At 57.3% G+C, this 23872-nt stretch overlaps 11 protein-coding genes across 11 annotated transcripts; 4 read left to right on the forward strand and 7 right to left on the reverse strand.

Moving 5' to 3' along the window:
- Positions 1 to 126: 126 nt before the first annotated feature.
- On the forward strand, positions 127 to 972 carry EX895_003795 (uncharacterized protein; the record flags this gene model as incomplete). The annotated part of the gene is made up of 1 exon (XM_029884393.1): positions 127 to 972. One exon carries the CDS (start codon positions 127 to 129, stop codon positions 970 to 972), a length of 846 nt encoding a protein of 281 aa, XP_029739103.1.
- Positions 973 to 1174: 202 nt separating this feature from the next.
- Positions 1175 to 2485, reverse strand: EX895_003796 (uncharacterized protein; the record flags this gene model as incomplete). The annotated part of the gene is made up of 1 exon (XM_029884394.1): positions 1175 to 2485. The coding sequence occupies one exon, from the start codon at positions 2483 to 2485 to the stop codon at positions 1175 to 1177; it is 1311 nt and encodes a 436-aa protein (XP_029739104.1).
- A 2101-nt stretch (positions 2486 to 4586) lies between these two features.
- Positions 4587 to 5549, forward strand: EX895_003797 (uncharacterized protein; the record flags this gene model as incomplete). The annotated part of the gene is made up of 2 exons (XM_029884395.1): positions 4587 to 4631; positions 4719 to 5549. The coding sequence occupies 2 exons, from the start codon at positions 4587 to 4589 to the stop codon at positions 5547 to 5549; spliced, it is 876 nt and encodes a 291-aa protein (XP_029739105.1).
- A 137-nt stretch (positions 5550 to 5686) lies between these two features.
- EX895_003798 (uncharacterized protein) lies at positions 5687 to 6940 on the reverse strand (the record flags this gene model as incomplete). Its single annotated transcript, XM_029884396.1, has 1 exon — positions 5687 to 6940. One exon carries the CDS (start codon positions 6938 to 6940, stop codon positions 5687 to 5689), a length of 1254 nt encoding a protein of 417 aa, XP_029739106.1.
- A 1969-nt stretch (positions 6941 to 8909) lies between these two features.
- EX895_003799 (uncharacterized protein) lies at positions 8910 to 10772 on the forward strand (the record flags this gene model as incomplete). The annotated part of the gene is made up of 1 exon (XM_029884397.1): positions 8910 to 10772. The coding sequence occupies one exon, from the start codon at positions 8910 to 8912 to the stop codon at positions 10770 to 10772; it is 1863 nt and encodes a 620-aa protein (XP_029739107.1).
- Positions 10773 to 11274: 502 nt separating this feature from the next.
- Positions 11275 to 13950, forward strand: EX895_003800 (uncharacterized protein; the record flags this gene model as incomplete). Its single annotated transcript, XM_029884398.1, has 1 exon — positions 11275 to 13950. One exon carries the CDS (start codon positions 11275 to 11277, stop codon positions 13948 to 13950), a length of 2676 nt encoding a protein of 891 aa, XP_029739108.1.
- A 205-nt stretch (positions 13951 to 14155) lies between these two features.
- Positions 14156 to 15811, reverse strand: EX895_003801 (uncharacterized protein; the record flags this gene model as incomplete). Its single annotated transcript, XM_029884399.1, has 1 exon — positions 14156 to 15811. The coding sequence occupies one exon, from the start codon at positions 15809 to 15811 to the stop codon at positions 14156 to 14158; it is 1656 nt and encodes a 551-aa protein (XP_029739109.1).
- Positions 15812 to 17424: 1613 nt separating this feature from the next.
- EX895_003802 (uncharacterized protein) lies at positions 17425 to 18226 on the reverse strand (the record flags this gene model as incomplete). The annotated part of the gene is made up of 2 exons (XM_029884400.1): positions 17425 to 17431; positions 17520 to 18226. 2 exons carry the CDS (start codon positions 18224 to 18226, stop codon positions 17425 to 17427), a joined length of 714 nt encoding a protein of 237 aa, XP_029739110.1.
- A 1306-nt stretch (positions 18227 to 19532) lies between these two features.
- EX895_003803 (uncharacterized protein) lies at positions 19533 to 20111 on the reverse strand (the record flags this gene model as incomplete). The annotated part of the gene is made up of 1 exon (XM_029884401.1): positions 19533 to 20111. The coding sequence occupies one exon, from the start codon at positions 20109 to 20111 to the stop codon at positions 19533 to 19535; it is 579 nt and encodes a 192-aa protein (XP_029739111.1).
- A 666-nt stretch (positions 20112 to 20777) lies between these two features.
- Positions 20778 to 21444, reverse strand: EX895_003804 (uncharacterized protein; the record flags this gene model as incomplete). Its single annotated transcript, XM_029884402.1, has 2 exons — positions 20778 to 21235; positions 21342 to 21444. The coding sequence occupies 2 exons, from the start codon at positions 21442 to 21444 to the stop codon at positions 20778 to 20780; spliced, it is 561 nt and encodes a 186-aa protein (XP_029739112.1).
- A 1815-nt stretch (positions 21445 to 23259) lies between these two features.
- Positions 23260 to 23871, reverse strand: EX895_003805 (uncharacterized protein; the record flags this gene model as incomplete). Its single annotated transcript, XM_029884403.1, has 1 exon — positions 23260 to 23871. The coding sequence occupies one exon, from the start codon at positions 23869 to 23871 to the stop codon at positions 23260 to 23262; it is 612 nt and encodes a 203-aa protein (XP_029739113.1).
- Between the last annotated feature and the right edge of the window lies 1 nt (position 23872).

Here is a 23872-nt window from a genome sequence, read left to right on the forward strand (position 1 = left end):
TGAAGTCTGCCTAGCCCACTCTGGTTCCTGCAATCCACAACTATCACAACGTTTTTGATCACCACCACCACCAACTGGACTCTCATCTTGCTCCCCCGCCACTCACACAAAGCAGGTACAGCAAAGATGCTAGCATCATCACACACGATCTCGCGGGTCGAGACCACACCGTCTCACAGCACGGCATCCACGTCGCAGCTGCTCCTGCGCGGGACACGCGATGGCGACTTGGTTGCTGCCCTCTCCTCCTCCTCCTCCTCTTCTTCCCCCACAGCTTCAGAACGAGCGCCGCTGTTCACGTGGGGTGAGCTGTCGGAGATCGTGTCGAGCGGGCAGCTGCACAAACTCGCGCGCCACCCGGATGACCTCAAGGAGTACTTTGCATGGATGACGAGCGTCAAAGAGTCCTACGGGAGTGTCACCAACTTCCTGCTGTCCGAGCGGTTCACGGCCACGCGGCTGCTAGAAAAAGCCTCCTCGTCCTCCTCTTTCGCCCAACCGCAAGATACCGAGGTGCGCTGTTTCCGGAGCGACTTCGTACCTGGGCTCGACTGCCAGATCCTGGTCAACGACTGGCCGTACTCAGTGCCGCGCGATGTGACTCACTATGTCGTGTGGAGCCACCTGCCCATACTGCATCCGGACCTCGTCGCCCACGCGCGTCCACAGACCGCACAGCGCGCATGGAGCATCATCGCCAAGCGCGGTCTCTGTGCCACCCTCTCCCCCACCGCCTCCCCGCGCGCCGCATTCCCGCCCCTCGACAATCTCACCTCAACGTCGGATCTGGTAGAGCAAGAACAGGTCGACCTGCACAACACGCTCCGGTCGGCCTGTGCGCCTCTGATCGAATTCATAGCCTGTCATTGGAACACGGCACGATCCGAAGTCGCCTTCTTCGCAAACCCGCCTAGCTTGCAATCCGTGCCCTCGCTCGCCCACTTCCACGTCCTCGTCAAACCCCTCCTCTAATCTTCCCCCTCCACCTCGAGCCCCTTCGTTCTTCTTTCTGTACTCCTATCTCTGCCACACTTTGCAATTCAGTCAGCCCCAGGTCATAACTACACACCATACTGCTTGCGAGTCGAACCAAAAGAAGAAGAAAGTCCATATTGCAGGCGCTCGCGATGCTAAGTTATGCTAAAAGATGGGATGACGTGCCTTTTTACCGCCCCTACTGCTTGCTACCCAAAAATTTCAACGCGAGATAGCCCGCCGCTTCGTGCGCGGGACTCTTGACCACATGGATGCTCTTGAACCCGTCCTTGCCCCGCGCCTTCCACATATCTACCAGCAACTCCAAAAACTTGTTGTTCGACCACAACCCACCGCCCAGCACCAACGTACTGCTCTCAGGCCGAATCCTATCCTTTGGACAGCACAGCTTGCTGATCGAATCAATGCACTCCCCCACAGCCTGGTTCAACAGCTGCACAGCCAGCTCTTTGCCCGTTCTGCCATCATCTTCAAACGCATACTCGAACACGACACGCGTCGTCTCTGCGAGCCAGCGCTTACGTGCGTCTTCTGCGTGGAAAAAGTTGCCGCCAGTAGCGCAGACCCGATCGCGGTAGGCGGCAAAGATGAGCTCGATGGGTGTGTTGACGTCGAGTGCGCGCATGACAGCTTGTTCAAAGTCGGTGAGCTGCAACGAGGTGAACTGGCGCTCTTCTTCGCGTGTGAGCATGAGCTGGATGGTGGACAGACCTATCGACCAGCCACTGCCGCGGTCGCCCAACAGGTAGCCCCACCCGCCCGTCTTGCTGACAGTGGTGAGGCCGGGAAGGTCTTCGTTCTCCATATTGTCGGATGTTGCCGTTGCCGGAGCTGCTGTTGATGTGACTCGAGATGCTGGTGGCGTAGTGCGTTGGAACGCGAAACCTGCGCTGCCCGTACCGGCGATCAAGCAGACGCACGACTGAGTGTCATCGTCGCTCAACATGGGTGCGGACAGTAGAACAGCATCATTTGTGATCCAGATCGGAGTCGATTCGTCGATGAGATGGTACTCTTGCAGCAGCTGTGACAGCTGTGATCTGTAGTTGCCAATTACGGCCGAAGAGGAAAGACCCGCCGAACCAATCCAGATGGCCCTGACTCTTGGACGGAGTACGTCAGAGGTGTCTGCTGTTGATCGTGATGGACGAGAAAGAGGATCTTGGTCTCCATCTGCCGAAGACGAATCGTTGTCGGACAGGGAGAGGGGCGGAGTGGTGATGCCTTCGATCTCGCCTGCTTCCATCAGGTCGAAGAAGGTGCCAAATCCAGCGGATATGAGGGCGTCCTGAACGGCACGGAGGATGACCTGGCTTGCTGCTTCAAGACCTAAAGTGGCGCAGTTGCCGCACCCGGCTTGACCGACAAAGGTTTCCTTCGAGTCGACGCGGGCGGCGACAGCAAGCGTCTTTGTTCCACCTGCATCGACGCAGAGGACCACGTCGCAAGAGCGCGCTGGCTCGACTGGTGATGATGGGCCAGCCTGCATGGCGAGGAAGGGTGTATGCAACGACGTGTCCGGAGAAAGGACGATGCTGACACGGTGAAGCAGGTATTGATGAATGCAGTCGAGAAGGGGGTGGTGTGTGCAGCCAGTGCCAGAGTGATCTATCGTCCTCTTGTATGGAACAAGACGGCTGATGATGTCGTAGGAGGAGGCGGCGGATCGGCGCAGGAACCAAGTCGTTACAGAATCATTAAAATGTGAGACGAGGAGGCGAGTTGATGAGATGCGCGAGTGTCTCTCGAGTCGTCAGACGCCAAGTTATGTAGTTGGGTGGGGGAGAGGAGGCCAACAGAAGACAGAAGAAAGGCCGCCGAAAGAAGCGATGCTTTGCAAGGACGAGGATCGACAGACCGAGCAGAGCAATGAGACAACGTGGCTGATCACGCCGGTCCGGGCGGAGAGCACCGATCGAGGATGGAGCGAGCCAAAAGCAAAGGTGCAAGGCAGGCCGAAGGGACCGAGAATGTTGAAATACTGCGTAGTTGGGTTGAGCGGAGCAAGAGGAGATGAAGAAAGGAAAAGGAGAGAGATGCGCCGGCGAATCCGGACCAGATCAAGCAGAGATAGGCAGCAACGGAAGCGACGCAAAACAGATGGGCCTTGACGAGATCAGAGGGCTAACGACCGAGCTGTTGGTTGGGCAAGAGGGTGGAAGAGAGAGAGAGAAGCGGTGCGGTGCGGTGCGATGTGATGTGATGTGTGTGATGGGTGGAGAGTGCCTGAGTCGAGAGAGAGAGAGAGGGCGAGAGAGGGGCAACCAAAAAAAAGCGGTGATGACCTGGTCCAGGTGATCTGAGAAAGCGGCCAGTGGCTGCCCAGCCGCTCGCCTCCGCTCGCTGGCTGACTAGTCCCCGCCTCCGCCCCTCTCGCTTTGCTTTGTGCCGCTGCACGATGTAGGCTAAACTAAAATTACATATTTATTGGGAGAAAAGGCATGAAATTTGGTCGAGCGTCGTCGGCGACCGGCGCGACCGAGCAACGACTGCAGCAGCCACAGCCATTTCTTGATGAAATCCCAAACAGAGCCTGCCACCACTGCAAAACCAGCTTCGACCGCGTGTTTCTCGTTTCCCTGCTAATTTCAATTTCGCTCGCTCAGGACGGCCGATGATGTTTGCAGCCAGTCTGCCAGGGAGCCCGCCACTATTTGGATCGGATCGCTCTCCTGTGTTTGTACTTCATCTCCTATCGACGATGCTCTCTTCGACACTTCAGCTGCGCCGTATGCTGCCAAAATGGAGCTGCGGGTGACTCTATCAGCCTCACAAACGTGCCAATGGCTCTACCGGTGCGAACGAGGAAGCTGCCGAGCTGCGATGGTTGTTCGGATCTTGGTCGGTCAAACTGAACGGGGCCGGTGTCGAACCAAACCCGCCCGCCCGGCGAATTTTCTTCTTGTAGCCAACATTTGACCTCGACCTGAAGGAGCCCGACTGACTGTTCGTCAAGACATGGCCATGGCGTCCTTCGTTTCGGCCTGTTCGACTGAGCGAGGTGCGCCGAGGAAGAACCGTCGAAGGGACCGCGCCGGAATGGGGACGACCAAAAGCGCGGATCAAAATTTCGATTATCTCTGACAAGCTGCACCTCGCTGTTTTCGGCGGATTGCTTTTCTCGTTGAATGCAAAGCCGGTCAACCCTTTGCTCGCTCCTCGGTCCGATGCCACGCCGAGCCGCCGAGATTTTTTCCGCACACAAAACCTTGTCTTGCGCAGACCCCCACTTATCAGGCACTCCTCAGTGTTCCTTTATCACCTGTCAAGCTCCGCCGCCTCCTTTTATGGCGCTTTCTTGCTTCGGCGTGGCGTGGACTTTAGCCCCACGACTTGATTTCCAATTCAGCTTCTGTGTACGTCTCGGCTCCATGACGCCGGTCCGTGACTGTCAAGGCGACGCCGGGACCAGCTATTTTTCCTGCTGAGGTCCAGGTTGGCGCTCGTGACTGTGGTGCTTGGGCAATCTATATAGTGTTTGAGGATCCGGATGGCTTTGGCCGACGACGTTCTCTTTGCTCTTCCAACCACCTTCTCGCCACCAGCTCGCACAGCTCTGACAGGTACTTGCGTCAAACAATCTATCCACAATGCGCTACATTATTCGAGACAACAAAACTGCTGTCGGCCAATACGTAAGTCTTCTTTTCTCAATTTCAAACATCCTGGAAACATGAACTGCGACTGACCAGCAAACCTGTGACTCGCATACACTCAAACAGGTCGGCGAGTACGTAGCCAAGCGCATCAATGCCCACTTCGAAAACTCTGATCGTCCCTTTGTCCTCGGCTGCCCAACTGGCTCTTCGCCCCTCGACACCTACAAGCAGCTCATCCAGATCCACCGCGAGGGCCGCGTTTCGTTCAAGAACGTCATCACCTTCAACATGGACGAATACGTTTCCCTTCCCAAGTCCCACCCGGAGTCCTACCACTCGTTCATGTGGAACAACTTCTTCAGCCACATCGACATCCAGCCGCAGAACGTCCACATCCTCAATGGCAATGCACCGGACCTGGTCGAAGAGTGCAACCAGTACGAGGCCAAGATCCAGGCAGTGGGTGGCATTGACCTGTTCATGGCCGGTGTTGGGTCGGATGGCCACATTGCGTTCAATGAGCCTGGCTCATCGCTTGCTTCCCGCACAAGGATCAAGACGCTCGCCTATGATACCGTCTTGGACAACTCGAGGTTCTTCGACAACGACCCGCTCAAGGTTCCGCGCATGGCCCTCACTGTGGGCGTGCAGACTGTCATGGATGCCAGAGAAATCCTGGTGATCATCGTCGGCCAGCACAAGGCACACGCGCTGGCAAAGTGCGTCGAGGAGGGTGTCAACCACATGAACACGGTCTCGTGCATCCAGCTTCACCCCAACGCTTTGCTCGTTTCGGACGAGGACGCGACTTCCGAGCTGCGCGTGCGCACAGTCAGGTATTTCAAGGGCATCGAGCGAGCGCAGGAGGAGATCGAAAAGCTCTACGGTCTGCATGGCCATAAAAAGACCCCTTCCAGCAGTGGGAGCCCAGTCGTTAGCGGCGTCATCAATTGAAGGTCCCGTATCTTTACGCTTTGTACATAGCACACGCACACACCTCTACTGAACATCGGCCTCTTTTGTCTGCCATGGTTGTCACATTATGAGGATGCCACTAGATCGCGATCGCATATTGGCAATTCGTGCTGAAATTAAGCGGTAGCTCGAACGCTAGCGAGCATATCTGCCACAGCCAAAGCGGCATCCAGCGCCGGATGCTTGATCACCTCCTCCTGCCTTGCTTCCGCCTCGTGCTGCCGCTCCTCCACCACAACTGCAGTGTTGCACGCCGACAGCTCTGCAAGGTACTGCTGCATAAATGCACCCACCGCGCGCAGTATTTCGTCGAGCTGACCTTCGACCAGCAGTCCCAATCGGTAAGGCAGACGGTCCACCATGCACAGTTCGATCAGGAACATGGCACATTGCGCCATCCAAAAGTGGTAGATGGAAGGGAGCGCTGCCAAGTTGCTGGCAAAGCCTGTTTGTGGCGAGAGGAGGAGCTTGATCCCGTCCATGCATGTCTGTTGGCAGGTCTGGGAGCAACCGACATAGGCAGCAATGGCCGCACTGACCTCGCCCTGTATCTTGTTCGATATACGCTCCTCGTACATGCGACAGGCTCGGATCAGCACACATGCTTTTGCCAAGATGTGGTGCAGATCGATCGTGTGGTCGTACACATCCCTCTTTTCTGGGTCACTCGCAAGCACTGCTCGAGTAGAGCACCAGCTCGCAGTAACGTCTCGTGTCGCCTGGACCAATCTATCCGGATCCCCTTGTTCCGTTCTCGTTCTTGCCAGGAGATATGCAACGCGAGAGTAAAACACCAACCCAGCATCTTGTTTGGTCATTTTCGTCTTGTTACTGCTGTTGTCGCTGCTGCTCGACATCAACGCCTGGCTGTACTGCGCCGGGTCGATCAGCTGCATGATGGGCTCCTTGCCGTGAATCTCGCACTGGTGTAGCTCCGCCAAAAACGCTGTCAGCCAGATGCGCACTCGATCCTGCATCGTCACATGTCGCACTGGCGGTAGGATGGCTACTATTTCACCCACTGTCAACCCAGCATGTGGACCCGTCTCGTAGCTGTACTTTTCACTCCACCATCTCGCTGCCCGCGCCACCTTCCACGCCTCCTCGGACCCTTGGTATGTGCTCCATATGCACGCGCCTACCACCTCTTCGGTGCCGATTCCGCTTTCCGGGTTGAAGTCGTCTTCGGCCGTAGCAGGTGCGTAGGGCATGGTGCGTTGGAGCACATCATGGCGCAGTTGCAGTTGCCGCGCCCTTAGTTCTGAGAACGGCGAGTGGAGAGAGGCGACCGAGGTGATGGCCGAGAGCAGCACCGGCGTAAGTTCGGATGAGGCAGGAAAGTCAGGAAAGCCGAGACCGAGCGGCTCCATCACTTTGGCGTACAAGCTGAACAGGGAGCGGGCTTCGTGCGATGTTAACAAACCCAGACGGATCGCATCCAGGCGGGGGTCGCTGCTCCCCAAGCTCGGATCAGGATGTCGATATCTACTTGGACGAACAAGAAGAGACGGTTTGTGTGGCGATCGGCCTTCGGTGCTGCTCCCTCGGAAAAGAGCTTTGGGAAGTGGAAGTGAGCCGGAGTTACCGAGCACCGTTCGAGCTCGAGAATCTGTCTCTTCAGCTGAGCTTGTTGATGTCCCAGCGCCATTCCTAGGATGGAACGGATTCATCAACTGATTCAGGCTGACCACAGTCGACGAGGGCCGTGATTCGCTAGCAAAATTCGAGTTTAACCCCGAGAGCACGTCAAAGCCATGTAGGCGGCTATTCGTTTGTTGTTGACTTGGTGTAGTTGGAGGCTGGCCGAAAGGACTACCACTAGCCGGTGCCATTTGCAGGTTCAGCCCATTGGCTCCTCGTGCAGCAATAGGATGAACTCGTCCTGGGGCCAGGCCTACATCCATTAAGGCACTAGAATATGTTCCCGTGCTGTCGTCAGACCAATCAAGATGTGCTGTCGTCCTTCGACGCTTGGCTGGAAAGCTGCCATCTTGGTGCTGAACAAGCGCTTCGATAGTCGAAACGAGCTTTGAGAGCGTCTCGTCCGTTTTTGCTCGCCACTCGTCTTGAAAAAAAGCCCCACTGAGCTCCTTGGGCTTGAAGGTGCACTCGTAACCGCCATTCTTGCACCGTCTACAGGGAGCGGCGCCATCGTGGTCACACTTGACTTTGGATCGCCGGCAGCTCGAGCATGCGCCCATCGCCTTGCTTCGACCGGTATCGCTAGCGTCTGGGGAGCGAGAGCGACCCAGCGGCGCCACATGACTCGAGCCCGTGGAGGAAGAGGCAGACCTCGAAGAGATCGATGATCGTTGTAATTGTTGGAGGTCAGTGGTCATGATGAGATGGTGTGGCGTGGGTCGGTGGTCTGCCGAGCGAATCGGTGCAAAGGTAGCTGAAGAAGGATCGAGAAGCCCGGGATAGCGCCGGATTGGTCCTGTTCTTTATATCGTCTCGCTGATATTGCGTAAAATATGGTGCTACGACTTATCAGCTGACACGAAGCCCAGCAGCTGTATCCCCACTCGACCGCTTTTCCCGATGCTGTTCGTCTTTCAAGCCGAGCCAATCTGTGCTTTCTTCTCAAGGTATTCTCGTGTGAACACCGTTGCCTCCGTGACCATCATCGATGTTCGAAAGCAAAGTTTCGCGACTGATGAAGAAGAGCTAGAAGCGGAGTGGAATGCAACTGGGCAGCAGGAACTACCGCAAGAGACGACAACCATACGTTTTGGCCCACAGCGCTTTTGGCCGCCAAGGTCGGTCCGATTGAACTTGAACAGCCCGGATATGCACAACTCTGCACCTTTTTGCGAGGAAGAGGCAGGGGGCGATGCTTAGTCTGGTCTCAAGCGACTTGATTTGGACTAGAAGCAAGCCTTGACCCATCCCATAGCAGCCAGCCACAACAGGGTGGACACACTCGAGAGAAGTGGGTTCACGCGGCCGTTTTTTCCACTACTTCGGCGAAAACGCCGGAGGTGTCCTTGAGTTGCCCATGTGGATTTTCCGCAAACTTGTGCATGTTACGCCGATGAGACGGACTTGTGTCTTGTTCAATATAGCAGAGTCTAACATGATTGTTATTTGCCTGTCGGCGATCGCCGAGAAGAACTGAGCGGAAAGTTGTTGCTGGTATCTTGTGGCCCGAGCGTCCGGGAGAGCATCTTTGCTTTATCAAGTAGCTCCTCCTGACAGCATCTTGCTTCTCACCACCATCTCACGACTCTCGAAGGCTTCCCAGACAATACGAGTTAATCGATATAAGCTGCACTCAGAGTTCCACTCTTGCTCACACACGGCCCGAACATTCTCAACAATTGCCAGTCGCTCTACACCATGACGTCCGACGTGCTCACTCAGGCCAAAGCTTGGCTCGAAAAGGACCCGGACCCGAGCACAAAGAGCCAGCTCTCGAAGCTGATCGAAGGCAACAATGTGAAGGAGCTACAGGCCAGCTTCAACGGTCGTCTCGAGTTTGGCACAGCAGGTCTGCGAGGTGTTATGGGCGTCGGCCCCAGCAAGATGAACCTGCTCACTGTTCTCGAGACCACCGCCGGCCTTGCTGAATACCTGCTTAAGAGCAACAAGGAAAAGGCCATCTCCAAAGGTGTCGCCATCGCCTTCGACGGACGCTTCGGCAGCAAGGAGTTCGCCTACTCGTCTGCGCAGCATTTCGCCTTCCGTGGCATTCCATCGCGCATCTATCCGACTCCCACCCCAACACCGATGTGCGGCTATGCAGTCAAGAAGCTCGGTCTGGCTGGGGGAGTCGTCGTCACTGCCAGCCATAACCCCAAGGAGTACAACGGCTACAAGGTGTATGGCCCTGCCGGCACCCAGATCAACACGCCTGTTGACGGGCTCATCGCCGACGAGATTCTCAAAATTGCCCAGCAAACCCAACCACCCACATTGTCAGAACTGGACGCGTGCAAGAGCAAGGGCATCATCAAAGAGTTTGGCGACGAGATGTTGACTAGCTACATCCAGGATGTCCAGGAACTCAACACGTTTGCGAGCTCTCCAGTGAACGGTAAAGACGCACCCATCAGCATTGCCTACAGCCCACTTCACGGAGTCGGCGCGGCTTCGATCGAGAGGCTGTCCAAGGAAGTCGTGGGTCTTACGGAGGGAGTCAACTTCTGGATCTCGCAAGAGCAGAGGGAGCCGGACGGAGCCTTCCCAACGCTCGAATTCCCGAACCCGGAAGAGCTCTCCACACTCGAGCTCGTACACAAGCTCTCGGAACAGCACAAGACCGGATTGGCCATCGTCAACGACCCGGACGCAGACCGCCTGGCAGTCTCTGCTCGCGACCAAGGCGGCAAACTCCGTGCTCTCACAGGTGACCAGCTCGGTGCTCTGCTTGGTGACGAAATCCTTCGGCGTGCTGCCAAGGCGAACGGGGGCAAGGCGGGCGTGTGGACGCTGAGCACCATTGTCTCGAGTCGCCTCCTCGCGCGTCTCTCTGGGCACTGGGGCGGTAAGCACGTCGAGACGCTCACCGGCTTCAAGTGGCTTGGCAATGTGGCTCGCGGAATCGAGGCACGCGAAGGTGCCGGCTCGTTCGGATTTGGATATGAGGAGGCGCTGGGATACATGGCTGCCAGCTCGGTATGGGACAAGGACGGGCTTTCGTCGTACCTGCTCATTGTCTCTATGGCATTCGACCTGGCCAGGGAAGGAAAGACGCTCTGGGACCGTTTGGAAGAGCTTCACCGCCTGGTGGGCCTGTCAGTCACCATGCAGAAGATCATCAAGCTCAGCCCAACCATGAAGGGCACCGATGTCATGACGAAGCTGCGCGCTGATCTGGATGCTGGCAAGGACAGCGTCACGGAGAAGGCAGCCGACAAGTCGTACACGTTCAGCTTGGTCGACGACTTGAAGTCGAGGCCTGCTTATGACCAGGTGAAAGCGGAAGCTGGCGATCTGAGCATCCCTAAGAACGACGTACTGCGCTTCTACGTTCCTCCTAGTCACGTCGACCCCGCCACGGCAGGTAAACGCGACCAACAGGAAATCATGCTCGGCGATGTGCGTGTCATTGTTCGACCCTCTGGCACCGAGCCCAAAGTCAAGATCTACACCGAAGCGCTCGGACAGATCCGAGAAGGCGAGGCGTACACTGATGCAGTGGAGCGTGTCACCAAGGAGCTCGAGGCAATTGTCGATGCCTTTTGGGCTTGGATGAGCTGATCGACTCGAGCCTGCGTTTTGTCACCAATACCAATCAATCAACTTGTTTCTCTCGATCCGCTCTGTGGCGTGGCAACACGCTTCTTGTCGTCGTGTGCGGAAGAGGGGACGGATTTGCCGTTGAAAGATCAATGCCAGCCTCTGAGACTCTTGAGCCACGAGTGTTTGTTTGCCACACGACGCTGCGTGCAGAATCTGGTGTTGTGGCGGAGAAGTCGCGCGTGAGAGCCGCCTGTGCTCCCAAAATTCCAATTCCCTTTAGCTTGCCTTGTGCGCTGGAGTCGACAGGTCTTTCGCCGATCGAAAATAGAGACCCTGCATGACCGACCGCACTTCGATTTGCGGGGCTCAGTCGTGCTTGCACTTTTTCATTTCACGCTCATCATCCGTCCTTGCCTCTTCCTTCGCCGATCAGATCAAATATGACATTGGAAGTCTGAGAGCCCCTTCTCCTTCGCCCACCACCTCATCCTCGCATCAATCTCTAGACATATCTCGCAATATGAGCGAGCTTCCCCCAGGATCGTTCGTTCAGACCGGAGATCTCACTAGCGTCGACGCTCCTCCTCCAATCGCAAGCTCCACCACCGCCGCCCTGCCTACGTTGTCTCCTGACGAAGCGAAGGAGGCGCAAGAAGAGCGCGAGGAGGCAAAAAGCCTCAACGAAGCCGCGCTTTCTATCCCGGACTCCGAAGCATCCAGCACTGGTGATGCAGCTTCCGTCTACGAGCCTACCGACGAGGCTGTTCCAGGCAATGGCGGCGTCGTCGCCGCTTCGCACGCCGCTTCGCAGTCTGGTGCCAGCCTAGACTGGCAAGGTGTCCTCGGCCACTCATCCTCTGGTCTCGGCGCAGCAAATGCGGCCACTTCGGCGTACTTCTCGTTTGCACGCACCGCCACCGCTTTCGGTCTTGACCTGGCTAAGCGCGTCACCCAAGGCTTGGTCGCTGTGCCCGCTCTCTTGGCTGACGGTGCTCTGACGGGCACAGCTCCTGGAGACACGTCGGGTTCTCCTTCCATCTCTCAAGCAGCCCACTCGGGCATCGCCACCTTCTTCGACGCCATCTCCCTAGTCGCTGTGGGAGGCATCGATCTGACGAGTGCTGTCACTAGTGCGGGTCTCGGCGCAGCTGGCTCGGGCGTCGAAGGCGTCAGAAGGGCACTCGGCTCCGAGGTGCTCAGAAGTCTGCTGGAATTTTCCAAGCTTGTAAAGCGCGAGTGGAACGCTGACGACGACTCGCTCCCACCGGGCGGCATTCCAAGGTATTCGATCGTCGGCATCACCAAGGCGCTCTCCACCTGGGTCTCGATCCAGCTTGTGACACGAAGCTACCAGGAGCGACGCATGCTGCAGGGTCTGCTGGAGATCGACACGACGAAGCTCAAGGAGCAGGTCGAGCAGCTCAAGCAGAAGCATCACGTCGGCGCGACCAGTGCGCCGCTGGTTCCCATCACCGCCGGTGAAGCTGCCGCACAGGGCGATACACAGCAGAGCCAGTCCGATGTACGCATCACCTCGAACCATTCTCTGACGGGCGACTACTCGGGCAACGTCATCGGCGCCGAGATTGGGCACAAGAATGGGTCGAGTGCGCGCTTGCCTGGATCGACGCTCTCCGATCAGCCTGCCAGGCCTCTTTCTGACGCTGAAGCCGTGCACAACTTGCAGCGCTACTCGAAGCTCGTGCTTGGCGTCTACGGTGGCCTAGCCCTGTACTGGCTCGACTCCATGCCACCTAGTGGCCAGGCCTCAGTCGGTAATGCCGGCGCACCGACGCCCGTTGCTGCTCCCAAGGACAACGTCGTCTTTTCAGCCGACGAAGAGTTCATGCGTAAAGATCAAGCCGAGTTCCTCGAAGCAGCGGCGCAGATGGAGCTGGAAGACGAAGACGAAGAGGAGGAGGCCGGCGCGGTGTCGACTGCATCTGGCGCTGATCCTGCTTCTGCTGCGTCGTCGACTCCCAACACCGCAGTCGGGGCTGTCGAGAGGAACACCAAAGACCACGCCTCGTCCTACAATCTCTGGGACGTCATCTCGGGCACGCACGACGAAGACCTCTTTCACCACACGGCCAACCTTGAGCGCGGTGCTGCTGCAGTAGGACAGTACGAAGAAGATCGCCACCCGGCGGCCAATGGCGGCACGCCTTACAACCCGAACGACAAGGCGCGTCCCAGCAAGCCTCGGTTCTACGTTGTGACGGACCACCCGCGCAAGACGATCATCCTCGTGCTGCGCGGTACGCTGAGCGTGGGCGACCTGGCGGCGGATCTGACGTGCGAGAGCGTGCCGTTTGTGTTTGATGCCGAGGTGCAGAGGAATCTGGATGCTCGCTCGGCTAGTGGGAAGGGGGAAAAGGCGAGCAAATTTGTGGGCGGGCAGGAGCCGCCTGGCCAACTGTGTCATGAAGGCATGTACATTACCGCGCAAGAGATTGGGGCACGCGGGCGATCAGTGCACCGCGCGGTGGCGGCTGCACTGTCTGCAAACGACGGGTATTCGCTCGACATTACGGGCCACTCGCTGGGGGCCGGCGTGGCAAGTGTGCTCGCCATGATGTGGGCGGACCCGACTACCGGATTGACGACAAAGTCGTCTGGACTGCCCGCCGGCCGTCGGCTGCACGCGTACTGCTTCGCCGTGCCCTGCGTCACCAACACCTCGCTCGGCCGCAGCGTCTCGTCGATCATCACGTCGTTCACCTACTCGTACGACCTGGTCTCCCGGCTCTCGCTCGGGTCGATCCAGGACATCCGCAACAGCAGCGCCTGGCTCTGCTACCAGGACAAACAGGCGCACCACGGCCAGGGCACCATGAACGCCCTCATGAAGCGCGCGTTCGAATACCGCTCCGGTCGCACTCCGCCCGAGCAGCGCGCCGAGGTGGAGCACGAGTTTTTGGTCCTCCGCAAGACGCTCGAGGCCAATATGCAGCACGCGCACCTGTTCCCGCCGGGCAAGGTGCTCTATACGCTGACGACTCCGGATGACTTGCTGGCGGAGGAGGATGGTGCGGGAGGTGCGGGTGCAGGGAAGAGGCAGAGGCTGTTTAGGGTGAATGAGGACGACGAGACGGCGCTCAGGAATGTGTTTGGCCAGATTATCTTTTCAAGGAGCATGCTTTCGTGCCACATGCCCAACACATACGACGCCAGGTTGCATGATCTCACTCGCTGATCCGTCCGACGGTCTGCCTGAGGTAGGTGCCGAACACATGCATGTATTCTTAGATCTCACTTTCTTATGCTCAGATTGCGCAATTTTCATAACGTGGGTGCGCAGGTTAAGCGGCGTGCAGGCCTGAGGGTGAAACAGAGACGGTGAAGTATGCTGAGTGAGTTACAACTGAAAACAAAAGTCTTGCCTCTGGCGTCCCAGCGGATCAAAGCTGAGCATTGCACCACTCGAGCAGCCTGGTCTCCGCCTGGGGCTCGCCTCGCGCGAGAGGAAACCTCTCGAGGCCCAGGCTGAGTCTGGCCTGCGTGCCCTGGACCATGTCTGGGGTGGCTCTGCCCTGGAACGTGCTCTCGCCGGTGCCGCCGGGGAAATCGGGCGGGGGCACACCGCGCTCGAAGCATTTGCGCTGGAGCATGACATACTGCCAGTTGACCTTTGTCGTGGGGATGGCGGGGATGTACAGGACGCTGCTGTCGGCCTGTCCCGCATGGCGGGCTTCGACGGAATGCACCGCGTCGCAGTGCCAGAGGACCATGTCGCCGGGCTCGACACGCGGGATGCTGACCATGGTCTGGTCGAGGTGCAGGTGCGGGTGGGTTGTGGCGCTGAGTTCGATGTTGTGGCCGAGCGAGCAGCCGGGGAAGCTGCGCGAAGTGGGGTCCAGTGTCCAGTTGTCTGGTGCGAGGTATTCCGCTTGCGAGGCGCAGGAGGCGGGCGGTTTGAGTGCACGGAACAACGGCCGCAGCACGATGTACGCTGTTGACTCGCGCAGGAACGGCAGAACTTTGAGTGTCCCCTCGCCCACGCGGGTTGAGGACATGGAGAGCCACCCCTGCAGCGGCCGGAACACTCCGCACTGCCCCGGCCCGTCGTACATATCTGTCCGTGCTGTCATGCGTTCCCCGTGCGCACCGAGGGACCATGGATCATGCGCTTCCCATTGTGCGCCGTCGGCGAGAATGTGGTGCCAGAGCGCGCGGAACTGGTCGCACTCCCACCTCTCCACCCCGCCGCCATCGATGTGTGGACCGAGCGCAAACTGCGCATCCCCTGGCTGCCGGATGCGCAGCCGGTCGACATACGCCAGCGGGTGCGCGAGCGAACATGCCCTTTCCACGTCGGCCTCTTCTTCGGAAGTGTGGGAGGCAGAGGGTGCCGGGCGGTGGAAGAGCTGCAGGAAGCGCTGGCTGGTGGTGAGCAGGTTCGGGTGCGATCGAGCAGCGAGCTGCGCGCGTGTCCAGTAGAGCTCATACACCTGCGGGTTGTCTTCGGGAAAGCCCTTGGCGTTGTTGTGGCGAGCGTAGGCGCGGATGTCGTCCTTCCACGCCAGCACCTGCTGCTGCGGGATCACATTGCGGATCACGGCCACTCCGCGGTCCTTGATCGCTTCGAACGTCGCTGCATCTGTCCACTCGTGCACACCCCCCACCTCCCCACCACCCTCGGCACCCTCGGCACCGGCAGGGAATTCGACTTCAGGGATACACCTCCCGCCCAACCGCGTCGTTTCCTCGACACGCGCAGAGAGCGCAGCGAGCACACTGCGCCACGTGCGTTCTAGGTGCTCAGCGTGCGCTGGCGATTCGACCAGCGACTGCTTGAGTGTCGCGAATCGATCGGGCAGGGCGTCTTCGAGCGTGCCGCCGGACAGCGTGGCAAAGACAGACGCAATCGTGCCTTCTCCCTTGCCCGCTTTCTTTGGCGTAGCAGCAGACGGCGGGGGCGGCGGGTTGGTCGTTGTAGTGGGGGCGACAGTGTCGAGCGATGGCCGGAACGTTGCTGCTGAGACAGCAAACCACCGACGCGTTGGCATTGAGGCGCAAGGTGCCCTCCTGGCACTGCCAAGGACGGTTCGCAACATAGTGGCTAGTAGCTTCCTAGAGGGCTATGATGATAGTTAGAAGAGAATCTGCGTACGTAGATGGACAGTCAAGGACGGGCGAGGGTTGAAGTTCTACGAGTCAGGTGCCAAGCGCAGCTTATAAGCCGCAAACGCCTTCACAATCCCCCAAGCCCCCTCACTCACACCCGCTCTTCCCGGTCCCTCTTCTGAAACCGGTTCGGCTTGATAAACAGACGATGCTCAGCCTGCAACAGCGGTCTTGTCGGTGAAATAAATCACCGAATTGTTCAAGAATTTGGCGCGGTAAAAATATGCAGCTGATGCCTTTCATGCCGAACGTCAAACAAAGCAATCCGGGGTAAAGGGTAAGCCGCAAGATTGAATGCCAACGAGCAACACCACTGGCTTCGTAGCCGCCAATCGTAACAGAGAAACTTCTTGGCGGGAAAAAAGGAGTGCGCAAGTTGGACTGAGAGGGAGAGCGAGACTGCTGGCTGCCCACGTCGGTCAATTTTAGATTATGGGCCGACAGGCTTTCTGCTTGCCGAAACCAGAGACCAAACTTGGTCACAGCCGCACAGCGCCTAGCTAAATGACTACTTCTCAGGCCGCACTCACAAGCTTCAAAGAGAAGCAAAACAAGAGATCACATTCAACGTTACCAATAAAACATACAAACAGCATCAAGGCTTCCTATCCAGACTCGTCACGGCGCACTACGGTGGCGGTATACATCTGCGAAGGGTGCGTCACAGAGGCCAGATACTTGAGTGGCCAGTCCGCCTTTTGACCCTGCGCCTTGGTGCCCCATCCAAATTCGTACCGGTCCGTTACGGCCGCAACCATGCTGAGAGCCTCATAGTTGGCCAGCGTCATGCCCAAGCACAGACGCGGTCCACCATTGAAAACATGGAACTTCCACTGACCGTAATTCTTGAGCGTGCGCGTCTGCGTGCCGTCGGCATTGTCGACCGTTTCGAGGAAGCGCGACGGCTTGAACTCGCAGCAGTCCTCGCCCCACACATCAGGGTTTCGAGCAATGACCCAGTCCGACCACGAAAGCAGCTCGCCTGCGTAGATCTTGATGGGCGGCAGGCCAGCAGCTGTGGGGCCTTGAGGCACTACCACGTCGTCCTTGATGGCTCGCTTGCCGTTTTTGGGAACGGGAGGGTGCAGGCGGATGGCCTCATTGAAGCATGCCTGAGTAAAGACGAGATCCTTGGCCGTGTCGTAGTCGAGCTTGCGAAGCCTGCCACTCTGGTCGCTGAGCACACTACGGATCTCTGCGCGAATCTCTTCGACGTACTCTGGGTTCCTCATGAGCTCGTAAAACAGCCAAGAAAGTCCCTGAGCAGTCGTGTCGCGCCCGGCAATGATAAAATTGAGCACGACTGAGACAAGATCGTCGCGGTCGGTCGTAACGTCCATGAAGAGGTCCAGCAGGTCTTTTCCCTCTTTGCCGTCCGACGTCTTCTTCTCCTTCTCAACGCCCGCCTCCCTCTCGCGCAGACGCTCCTGGATGATTTTAGCCGAAAAGTCGTTGATCTTCTTGACCATGACGGCATTCTTCCTTCCCTCGGTCGAGAAGCGCTCGACGAGCCACCACATGGGTGTGCGGAATCGCTTGTCGATCACCGTCTGCACAAAGTCAAATGCGCTGGAAAACTCGACTTCGTGGTTCAGACAGCTCGGGTCGGGACTGAGGCAGTCAATGTCCGAACCAAACGCCATCTTGCCGAAAGAAGAGAGCGTGTATCGGAAAAACAGGTCCGGCAGCAACAGAGTGGCGGGATTAGCGTGCGACTTTGCATCGGTGAGGCTATCGAGAATGCTAATGACGCTGTCGAGCTCGCGGTGCACGACGGTTTGCACCCAAGTGCGGAATTGGTAGACCGAGAAGATGTGCGAGGCCATCTTGCGCTGCGCCTTCCAGACATGCCCATCCGAGTTGAAGATGCCGTTCTGACCAAGCAAGTCGGCGAAACGCGATTTGAACTCGAGACCCTTTTCGAAGTTGTCAAAGTTGGTCTTCTGGACGTACTCGATGTACTCGGGTCGGTGGACGACATGCATCTGCCCGGTGCCCGTGCCGGCAATCGAGATGGAGAAGCCAATGGGATGCTGACGCGCCTGCAAGAGGAACCAGTCGAGGACGCTGTCGGTGTAGCGTATGGCCTGGAGCGTATGACCGATAAGAGGCCATGCAGGCGGATGGCCGAGCTCCTTTCGCGGGGGTTTTGCAAAAAGGGCTCGATTGTGGTACTTGATCGAAAGCAAGAGCAGGGTGAGAGCTAGCAGAGGGAGGGCCAGCCCGGTGCGCTGGAACAGGACGCCGATGGCATCAACGGCACGCTGCACGTAGACATTGTCTGAACGCAGTTGAATGGATTTGCTCACCGAGCTGGCCGGCTCGAAGGCGGAGAAGGCAGGCATGGTGGTCGTTGTCGATGTCGCCAGGGCAGGTGACCCCAACGATCTGCGCTGAATGCAGTATCACTACGATTGAGGTTGAAAGAGAGCTGGCGGAGGAAAGGCCATTCGTGACGAGAGCAACAATCGTGAGACGAATGGTAGAGAAGCACACAGGGAGACGCAGCGACGAATTGGATCAGACAAGGAGTGGATGAGCGAAAAGAGGGAACCGCTGCTGGTTACTTGAACGAGGTGAAGGCGTTCGAGAGCGGGAATGCCTCCTTATAAAGCACAATCAGTCTGGCCCTGATAGGACGGAAGGTGAGAACTGGGTCACACCGGGGAATGCAGCTGCAGCACGGGAGCCGAGCAAGTGACTAACGCGAGCTCAGCCAGTGCATCGTGAAATTATAATGTGAGCGTCTGCAGGGTCAAACGGCTGTTGCTAATGTGACTGATGTCAGTGCCGTTTGACAGTTTTGTGCGGGGTCTGCGCGATCCTGCAGTGCGCACCTGGGCATCTGATCTGCTCGCTTTGCCACCTCTTAGCCGAATGGTCACCGCCAAATCAGACTGAGTGGTTCCTTCTTGGCACAGCAGCAAAACCAACTGCCAAAGTCACACACATCTATCACGAAACGGATCGGTTATCCCGAGTGGCGGTTGACACATCCAAGCCATTGGCATGACCTCGACAGGCTTGTGTTCCTTGCTTGCGGCCCAGGGTGTTGCTGCCCTTTGGTACTGACAGTCGCAGCCGCAAGCGCGGCAGTCGAGGTGTACAGCGCGAGAGCCGAGCCGTCCAAGTCGAACCAGCGTGTGGTCGCCTTCACGTTTTTCACCTGTTTAGCACCTCTTGGCAGCAGCCCTTCTCCATGGACTTGGAGCCGTTCCTCGGACGATTCCGAAACCCGTTCTCAAGCGTTGGCTGCCGTGGAGTGCTCCCCGGCTTTGGCACATGGCAAAACCGAAAAAGACGAGCAAAGCAAAGATTTCCCGCAAAAAGCAAAAGCAAAAGCAAAACCAATTGAAGAGATCACGTTCCAAGGTTACCGCTTTGGTGTCACGGGTTCACGGTTTGCGCAGCCGGTCCATTTGTTGAGGCATCGAGTGGAATCTTCTCGACCCACTGCCGCCTCTGACTCTCAACAGATGCGAAGCAGCATGCTCGCCGATTCTCTGAGCGAGACGAATAGTGTGATGGCTAACAAGCTGCTCGTCGATGCAGTGCTTCGTGGATGTTCATCACAGACTCGGCCGTCGACAATCACGAGCTCTGCGAGAGCGATACAAAAGATGTTCGGATTTGGTTTTCAAATGGAAACGCTCAGAGCGACTCGAAATGTTTCCTCAACTTGGCGATCCAGCTGTCCGGCATCTGAATGGGCCCTTCATACCCGGTTACCAGCCTATACGACTTGTTTTCCTCGTAGCTCTCCACGTTCAGCTTGCCCTCTGTAAATGCGACCGAGGCGATGATGTTTTCGGGCGTGGCGATCCTTCCAGGCATGAGCGGATGTCTGAGGTCCGTGAGATGCGCCCAGCCGCTCTCTCGCGTCGAGGCCTCAAAGTTGAGCAGGTCGTCGTTGGGGACCACTTGGTTCTTGAGCACGTCGTGCATGATCTTCCACCCGGCCGGGTTGACGCGGATGCGGTCCGGGTTGGCACGCACGAAGTCAGCCGGTTCCGAGTCTTGCGATGACGACGTGGTTGTGGGCAGGACGTAAGCGATGACAACGTCCTCGGAGGCGGATGGTTTGGGTAGGAACGAGATCGCCCAACCGTTCACGGTGGATGCGGGCTGGCCGTTACCACGAGCGATGCTGATCTGCGTCGGATGGTAGTAGAGTCCCGTTTGCGGTTCTGGATCCTTGACTGTACTTCGTCCGGATCCACTCGAGCGCATGCCAGTGGAACCAAAGCTTCGAATCTGGCTCCCAGAGCATCTCGTTCTCGCGGCGAGTGATGCCAACCTTGCGGCTCCGTGACCACCTATTGTTGGTGCAGTAGCACGCTGCCTTGCGATTGACCTGGTCGAGCTGGACAGGCTTCGAACGGCGCATCGCTGCAAGACCCCCGAGGTCGGCTGCACTGCTCTTCGCACAGCTGATGTTACCGTCAGAGTCATCCGAGAAGCTGTTACCGTCGATATTCGATGACGCCTGGTGAGGTTGTGGGTGGTGATGAGCTGCAAAGACGCCAAAAGCTTCTTGCTGTCTCACCACCAAGTGGAGGCTTTGAAATCTATTTAGTAACGATCTTCTCACCTCACACTGAGCGCGTTCCGAAATCCGAGCTCTGCACTGCCGCCTCGAGCAAGTCGGTCAAGACTGGCGCCTCTCATCCACAACAGCAAGGTTGCGCACAACGAGACACATTCGATAGGTAGACCAATGTGACAGAGGTATTGGTCATTTCGCACATGAAATCTTTGTCGACTGGTGGACATGCAACTTCTAATACCAAAACACTCTGGGATGCGCCTAGTGTCAGACACATCGGAATGATCACAATCCTGTAACTTTGACCACCAGGATCGACACAAAGAGGTACAGTGTCCATCGCGGTGAGTTTACAAAGCAAAGGCACCAGCCAGAGCAGCGACAAACGTGCATGCGACCATACCAACAACATAGCCGGGCGTGGAAGCAGCAGCAGCGGCGTTCGGCGAACCAGTAGCGGTGGACGAAGACGAGCCAGCCTTGCTGGCCGCAGAAGCTTGCGCTGCCGACACAGACGAGAGAGCACTTGCGGCCGCACCATCAGCACTCGAGAACGCACCGCCAGCGGTGCGAGTGATCGAGTTCAGAATCGAGGATGCGTCCGGATTGCGCGTGCCGCCGTTGGCTGCCAGCGACGAGGCGACGGAGAGGTACGAGTACGCCTTGCTCTTTTGCGAGGCAAGGAACGATGACTGGTCTCCACCCAGCGACATGGACTCCAGGCTGCCAAACTGCGAGTTAATAAAGTTCGACAGCGACGAGAGTGCGGCCGGGTTGGTGTACTGCGAGAGATTGTTAGGGTCGAAGTCTGTTTTAGCATGGTGCAACAGCGGTCAGTTATCTTGCCAAGCACATGTAGTTGAGGCAGGGGCGCACTGAGCCTGGTTCCAGCAGTGAGGGGTTGCACTACTTACTCTGTCTCTTCTCAACACGAGGAGCGGGAGTGGGCTGGACGCTCGCCTGGACAGCCACGACGGTGGCCAGCACGACCAAGAGCAACGATGCGAACAACTTCATTGTTGATTGTTTGCGGAGATCGCGGAAGACGTGGAAGGAGGGCAGGCGGATGTGTACCAAAGAGGTGGAAGGGTAAGGAGCTGGTCACAAGCTCTTGCGATTGTCAATGGGCTATATATGCCGGAAGGCGAGGCACCCACAAATGCCAACGTTGGATGAACGCCAGCGCTGTGGAGCGGAATGCCGCCGTCACGAAGGAAAACGCCAGGCTCCCCTGCGCCAAATGACTTGGTTGTTGCTGCACGCCATTGACACAATTGACACAGGGATGTTCTTTCGAGCCACGCTTCCAGAGTCGTCGCAACTACAAGAGAAGCGGGGGATCGCCTTTGCCAGAGGCACGGGATCCAGCTCGCTTGCAGCTGCTGTTCGCTACACAACAGTGTTCTGTGTTTCGGCTAAGTTTGCATATGTTGCGCAGAGTGCTAGGGCAGATAGCAGTTGGCCAATGCATTTTTCAGAATCAACATCGCCAAAACGCTAAAAACGAGTGATATGGCACTTCCACCTGACCTTGGACCCGAGCTCTATTTAAAATTACAAAAGCCCAGTCAAGGAATGTGTCTACCCTTGTGTGTCTGGGCTGGCTGCCGTTGACGATTTGCGTCGATTGACACTCCGCCCGCGCCCTGCTGATGCCAAGACTGGTAGTGCACAACATCACTTGCATCGTCCACGAGCCGAATCGTCGGTTGTTCGGGCTTGGTTCCTGGGGGAGACGGTTCAGCCGAGCGTGAATTAACTGAGGCTTGGTCGTGGCCATTTCACACAGCCTCGGATGCAAGCTTGCCCACGCTCAGGCCAACTACTGCAAGGAAGGAGGCGTCTCGTTTGCCCACGCTCGAGTCAGCCTCGATATCGCGGTCGAGGGCAGCATGATAGCGGTCGTGAACGTGGGGACGGCGCGGATCATTCAAGCAATCGTGGCTATAGAACGTATACGATTGCGTTCCTGATCAGCTTCGAGAACCGGAGCAGAACGACTCTGAGCGAGCAGGCTGTGAGCCTTCTTTATTTGCAGTCCGGCTTCAGCCATATAGTATGTGCCCAAAAATTGAGAACCCACAGCTCAGCTTTCCCTTTCACGAGCTGCTGCTCCTACGTTCGACGTTGTGAGTGGCGCCTCGGAAACAATGCTTCGCCTGGACTGGCCCACCGAAAGCCACCTTGCCTTTCTGGATTAGTGCATGAAGCGTTGTCACCATTCTCTTTGTTCGCCTGTGACGTTTGTGATTCATCGCTTGCGGCGCTTTGCACCACCATCGACGTGAACCGGCTATCAACAGCGGCTATCACAATAATCTAGGAAGGCGGACCGATGCCAGTCCGACCGATTCAATCCTGCCCCTATTGACAAAGAGCAAAAAAAAAGCATGCCACTGCCGCTCACCTGGTATTCGTGGTTGCCAGTGCCATGGCGGAGGCATTTGTTTGCACGCCATATATTGTACTCAACAAGTAGGCTTTGTATCTGCGGCCATAGAACCTTGAAAGCACCGCATCCCGTCCGATCTGCGAAGTTAAGCAAGGTATCGCCTAGTCAGTACTGCGGTGGGGGACCACGCGGGAATCCTAGGTGCTGCAGTTATTCTTTTTTTGGTTTTGTTTCCCACTGGCCTCTCTTGCGGCTATAATCACACTTGCCCGACATGATGTTCTCCTTTCTCTCTTTTCCCTCACTCACAGAAGCTCACTCCAAGTCATAGTTGGATCTTGTTCGATGTTTTCTATTGTAGCATTCATGATACAGATCATGAGTTCGTTGACATGTAATGAACAACCTGGCCTTGCGCGGCAAGTCGACCGACATGGTTTTCAGAGCTTGAGGTAGCCTTTGTTGATGAGGTACTCGGTGATGATGCGGACAGCATCCTCGATCGAGGTCTTGTCGGCGTCAATGTGGATCTCCGGGTTCTCTGGTGCCTCGTAGGGTGCCGAGATGCCGGTGAACTCCTTGATCTCGCCGGCTTTGGCCTTCTTGTACAGACCCTTGGGGTCCCTGCTCTCGCACGTCTCGATGCTGGCGTCGACAAACACCTCGACGAAAGGCAGCTTGGGCACATGCGCCTCGTGGAGCTTCCTCGCAACCTCACGGTCCGCCTTGTAGGGGGAGATGAACGAGGTGATGGTGATCGTGGTGGACGAAGCAAAGAGCAGCGAGACCTCCGAGATACGTCGAATGTTCTCCTCGCGGTCCTTGGGCGAGAAGCCGAGATCCTTGTTCAGGCCAAAGCGGATGTTGTCGCCGTCCAGACGGTAGGCCGACTTGTGGAGAGAGAGCAGGTGCTGCTCCAAAGCCGTCGCGATGGTCGACTTGCCCGAGGCGGACAGACCCGTGAGCCAGAGAGTCAGACCCTGCTGCGAGAGGAGCTCGGATCGCTCCTCGTACGAGACGTGACCGGGGTGGAACGTGATGTTGGTAGCCATC

The sequence above is a fragment of the Sporisorium graminicola genome, chromosome SGRAM_22 (assembly GCF_005498985.1).
Source record: "Sporisorium graminicola strain CBS 10092 chromosome SGRAM_22, whole genome shotgun sequence".
NCBI lineage: Eukaryota > Fungi > Basidiomycota > Ustilaginomycetes > Ustilaginales > Ustilaginaceae > Sporisorium > Sporisorium graminicola.